General features: G+C 34.3%; 1 protein-coding gene across 1 annotated transcript; it reads left to right on the plus strand.

Annotated features, from left to right (window-relative positions):
* The first annotated feature begins 708 nt into the window (after nucleotides 1-708).
* On the plus strand, nucleotides 709-1,724 carry LOC150034788 (protein DELAY OF GERMINATION 1-like). The gene has a single exon (XM_090316881.1). The coding sequence runs from the start codon at nucleotides 709-711 to the stop codon at nucleotides 1,537-1,539; it is 831 nt and encodes a 276-aa protein (XP_090173007.1). The 3' UTR covers nucleotides 1,540-1,724.
* Nucleotides 1,725-6,150: the final 4,426 nt, after the last annotated feature.

A 6,150-nucleotide genomic window follows, 5' to 3' on the forward strand; every position in this document is an offset into this window, starting at 1 on the left:
ATGGATTAATTTTAAACCAAAATATATGGGAGATTCAACTCCTAATCCTTGGTCATAGATCCAAAATCCCGCAAATTTTGACATACTCTGACAATTCCATCACAAACGGTCGATTTTTCGATTGATTTTTGGATGATGTGGCCATTTTAATTTTGATAGGGCAAAAAATTCTTTCTTAAAAAAAAAAACAAAAGACCGTATAGAAAGTACTAGATTTTGAAATATAGGGACCAAATAAAAACTAAATTTTGAAATATAGAGAACAAATAAAAATTAAATTCAAATACTAGATATTTTTTAAAATAAAAAAAAAGTTAAATAAAGAAAGAAAGAAAAAACACTCCAAAGAAAGAAACAAGTTGCTTATTAAGTCTTCAAACTAAAAAGTAAAATCAAATACATTGTTACTAGACAAAAATTAAACCCAACTCCTTCAAAATAGGGAAAAAAAAACATTAAAGAAAAAAATAAAATATACACCTACTAAATGTATTTGGTAAAGTAAAACTTGAAGGTGTGAATTGTAATTGGAAAATAGAAAAATAAAAGTAAAAAAAAGTACAGAAATGACAAAAAATAGAAAGAAAGAAGTAAAGACGTGGCAGCTTATAATTGTGGCACCAGGTGGGTGGGCAGAAGTAAAGAGGCAGTATAAATGAAGCATTAGTAGGAAAAAGGAAAAACAACCCCATCCATCCATCCATATCGATGGCAACAGATAGGTGTAGCAGCACCAAGAAAGAAGAAGAAGAAGACGACGGTAGTACTAGTCACGAGGAGCGTTCCCGGTGCTGCTTCCAGGAATGGATGCAACTTCAACGCGAAGACTTAACCCACCTCCTCCTATCCCTTCACACCCATAACCACGAAGAAACAAACAAGAACCTAATCCGAAATTGCATCACACACTTCGAAGATTACATCAGCAGCCGTAGGCACTTAGCTCAAGAAGACGTCTCCCCTTTCTTCGCCCCCACTTGGTGCACCTCCTTGGAGAATTCCCTTCTCTGGATCGCCGGCTGTCGCCCCTCCATTTTCATTCGCTTGGTGTACGCGCTCTGTGGGAGTGAAGCGGACGCGCGCTTGGGCGAGTGGCTGGAAGGCGTAAGAAACAACAACAGTTGTCATGTTGGAGGTATAGGGGAGCTGTCTCCTACCCAGATGGTGCGTGTGAATGGGCTACACATGAGGACAATCAAAGCGGAGGAGAAACTGACGAGTGAGATGGCGAGCTCGCAGGAGGAGGTGGCGGATCAGCCGATAGCGGTGATTGTTGCGAAGGAGATGGAGGGGGTTGGGGAGGAGAATGAAGAGACGAAGATGGCGTTGGAGCAATATGAGAAAGTGATGAGAGAGGTTATGGAGAAAGCGGATGAGTTGAGGTTGAATACGTTGAAGGAATTGGTGTTGGAGATTTTGAAGCCAATTCAAGCACTTGAGTTTCTGGTTGCTAGTAAGAAGCTTCATCTTTCTCTACATCAATGGGGTAAACGCAGAGATGAGAAGCAGGGAAGATTGAGATCTTATTTACTAAGTTAAAGACTCTCAACCAAATGTCGTCATCATCTGACTGACTGACCTACCTCGTTTTTCCATTTCTAGACCAACAACATGTTTGTTTTCCTGTTTTCCTTTTCTTAACTTATTAATTTAATATGCTAAGACGCTACCGGACGTCCCAACACAATAACCTCATACTCTACACTCTCGCACAATTTCACATCTTCACCACTTCTTTGGGTGCATTCCATCTAGGGTTGGCAACGGAAGTCTCCCATCACCTCCCCTGGGTATTTCTCCCATCCCGTCATACCCTGCAATTAAAGGCAGGTACGTGGATGGGGTTTCTTCGTCGAGAAAATGGATCCCTGCGGAGATTCATCTCCAACCTTTTTTTAATATATAAATATAGAAATATTTGTAATTAATATATATATATATAATAAAAAATTTAATTGGATGGGGCAGGATACCCTTCCCGTCCCCGATTAGAGACCCGGTTAGGATCCTTGTTCCGATCAGGGCGGGGACCCGATCCTGCGATAATTTTTGTCAATCCTAATTTCTTCTAATATTCTCATTATAGCTATTTTTTTAACTATATATTTTTAAGGGCAAATTGCTTCACCGATTCACTAGCCATTGAAATTTGATTGGTATGTAATTTTTATTTGATATATTACTATATGATTGTTGTTTGTTACTATCATAATTCACTTTCGATCACTGGAACTTTAGTTCCTCTTCTCTTTTAAACATTTTGCCATTTCAACTTTGCTTTTTCACCTCTCATTTTTTCGATTTTTAGAGTGATCGATATACAACATCGAAAGAGAATGATTATGATTGATGTCTTCATTGTGACTATTTTTTTTATCATATAATTAGTATTTTCTAACCATTTTTTAATATTGTCATATAATTGTCTTTTGATTATTGATTGATTTCTATATGAACTTCTGCTATATTATTTGATTGTTATCTGATTGACATATGATTGCTATTGGATTATTATCCAATTGCTATCTAATTACTATTTGATGATGATTATTATTATTAATGATACTATTTATTGTCTGATTGCTATTTGATTTTGATCGTTTTCTAATTGCCTGTAATACACATTGTTAACTGATTGTTGTCTGATTACTATTTGATACTAATACTTAATGATATACATTACTATTTGATTATTGTCTAATTACTATTTGATTGTTGTCTAATTATTATTTAATTGATTTGTGATATACTAAAAAACTATTAAGACAATACAGTGATATTCTAAAAAATACCAAAAGCAATACACTATTGTAGTTACATCAAAACAAATAACAACTATATCTTATCTACCTTCACTATTTGAGTAAGGATTAAAAAACTAACGTCGATACCAAAATTTCAATTTTATAGATATATCAATAGATATATCTATATTGATGGATATTCTTGTAAATAAAGAAAGTTATAAAAATTATTTAAAATCTTATTGTTAGTATTTATATCGTGAGATAGGTGAATTTTTTTAAAAAATATTTTTAAGAGAATTTTTTTAATGTTCTATGCATATTTAGGAGGTATATCCAATATATTTAACATCTATGTTGAATCATTCAATTGCAAATATGTATCAACAAATATATCTACATATTGATAAATATTAATCTTTTCATTGAAAAAAGTGTAAAATTGAAGTTTGCAAAGCAAATAAGGCTTTGCCACACTACAAGAAAATTGAGCTATTTCGACAATCTTTTATCGGAGGCTATAAAAAAACATTCGAAAAAGATGTACATTTATTGAATGTATTGGAAAAACTTTTGAGAAATATATACTTTTTATTGAAGGTTAATAAAAACCTTTGAAAAAGATATATATTTATTGGAGGTTTTGAAAAAACCTTTGAGAAATATGTAGTTTTTATCGAAGGGTAATAAAAACCTTTGAGAAAGACATACATTTATCGGAGGCTTTGATAAGTCATTTGAAAAATATACACTTTTTATTGAAGGTTAATAAAAACCTTTGAGAAAAATATACATTTATTGGAGGTATTAGAAAAACCTTTGAGAAATATGTACTTTTTATTGAAGGTTAATAAAAACCTTTGAAAAAGATATATATGTATGGGAGGTTTTGAAAAAACCTTTGAGAAATATGTAGTTTTTATCGAAGGGTAATAAAAACCTTTGAGAAAGACATACATTTATCGGAGGCTTTGATAAGTCATTTGAAAAATATACACTTTTTATTGAAGGTTAATAAAAACCTTTGAGAAAAATATACATTTATTGGAGGTATTAGAAAAACCTTTGAGAAATATGTACTTTTTATTGAAGGTTAATAAAAACACTTTGAGAAATATAACAATGTTATCATTTATCAAAGGATTTCAGAAAACCTTTGAAAAATTTTATTCTTAATAAAATTATTAAAGATGAGATTTATTTTAATAAAAAATATATATTAACATTTATCAAAGGTCGTTAAAATACCTTTGGAAATACTTACTTTTATAAAAGGTTAGTAGAAGCCTTTGAGAAAAATATGCATTTGTAATAATTTAGAAAAGAACCAAAAAAAAAAAAAAAAACCTCTAGGGTTAATTTTTGTGGGTTCGTGAACACATTCTTCAGTTTTCCGTCTTCTCCATCATCTATGGGTAATCTCTCAAGTTTGTGAACACACAAAAAAACCTCTAGGCATGATCGGGCTATACGATAGGCAAAGTACTACACAATCAGTGAAAGTGCTAGATGATAAGGATAGAAGCTGGACGATAGCCGTGCTGGGTTACACAATGAGCAGATGCGCTACACGATAGGAAGAATACTAAGCGATGGGCGTTGGGCGATGACATTAAACGATAGGCGGATGCATTAGACAATAAGGCGTTAACGCTAAACGATGAAGGTAAACGATGGGCGCTGTAGCTAAACGATAGGCTATGCGCAAGTGATATTTATTTATTTTTATTCTGAAAGAATAGTTAAATTGATTATAGTTTTAGGAATTATTACAAAATATGCATTTGTAATAATTTAGAAAAGAAAACAAAAAAAACCTCTAGGGTTTTGATTTTGTGGTTCTTCTTCATCTTGTGTTTATAGTTCTGCTTCATTGTTTTTCCTTATTTCGTTTCGTTCATCTTCGCGTTGTTTTGATTTCGTGGTTCTTCTTCACCTTGTGTTTACAGTTTTGCTTCATTGTTTTTGCTTATTTTTTTTTGTTCATCTTCATGCTGTTTTGATTTCGTTTTCGTTTCGTTTTGTTCATCTTGCTGATAACGGGCAGAAATGAACGTTATCATAGTGCTAAGTTCTTAAACAATGTTGGATTGTATTGATGAAATATGTTAATTTGCGTCCATAAGAATCGATTTCATAATATCACGGTCGCATGCTTTCAACGCATTAGAACAATTGATTTTTGTATTTTTGTGTAGACTATGCATTGACGCAATGCAAGAATTGCGATCATAGGAAATCTTTGGTCGAGTGCAACTTAACTGCAAGGCTTTGCGATGATTGTGTTCGCAAACATTCGCCCAAGAAGGATCGCCGCAACTTGGTCAGCGCAACATGGTGGCCACATCTGGGTGAAAAGCTAATCATTCGCAATGAGACAGAAAGCTGATGACAGTCGAATCCGAATTAAGTTGACAGCCGATAACGGCCACAAAGTACATTCAGCTTTTCGGTGACAATTATTCGGCACATCAGTCAGGAATTAAAGCTATCCCATCTGTACAACCATGAGAGAGAAACCGCCTTTCACCATGGATGCTCTATAAATACCAAGGACATTCTTTAGAGAAGGGGTTGACGAATTAACCAGTTCACGACCTTAGTTATTCTTTGTTCCACAAGTTAGCAGTTTTCTTTCATTTTAAGGTGGAGCAAGAGAAGAGTGGTGACACCGGAGATCGTTCAGGGAAACTCGAGAGAGGACCTTGAGGCGAAGAAGCAGAGAGCGGGTCGACTCTCATGAGAGCAAGATTATCTTTTGAGCACGAGTATAAATCAGTATAAAAGCCTGGGCAGCAAGAGATTGCTTCCAGGCCCTTTATTCTATATTTACATTGTTATTCTGTATTTCATCTTCATATTTATACAATGGAAGTTCTATTTCTAAAACTGTTCACTCTCTTAGCACTTATGAGAAGCTAAACTAGTCGAATGGGTTGAGGAAACCTAAGCTAACATGACCTAGGAAGTTCATTGCTTGCGATTGTCTTGATTTATGCTGTGCCAAATACCTTTTAGAGCTACTCGAGAGAGAGTCTAAAGAAAGAACCTAATGACTCAAGAGAGCTAGGTTAGAATCTGGACTCGAGAGAGTAAGATTAGAACTTCATAAACAAGAGATAGAGACTTAGAGATAAGCTCTGTTTGTCAATCTGCATCGCATGCATCCTAGAGATGAGAATGATATTATGTGGTCGCCTTATTTGTGTGTGTGTCATTTCGTCAGAGCATAAATAAGAATAGAGGCTTATGTGTAGGTCCTATAGACTTAGCGCATATATCGCATGCGTTTTAACCTTAGAAGCCGTGGCATTCGCACCAAGAGGTGGTTTATTGTTGTATGCATGTTGCATGATCGCATAGCATGAACGCATCCTAGGAAGTGTTAATCGAAATTTTTCTCAAC

Source organism: Benincasa hispida, chromosome 8 (genome assembly GCF_027475165.1).
Source record: "Benincasa hispida cultivar pf3 chromosome 8, pf3_genome.v1.1, whole genome shotgun sequence".
NCBI classification, from domain to species: domain Eukaryota; kingdom Viridiplantae; phylum Streptophyta; class Magnoliopsida; order Cucurbitales; family Cucurbitaceae; genus Benincasa; species Benincasa hispida.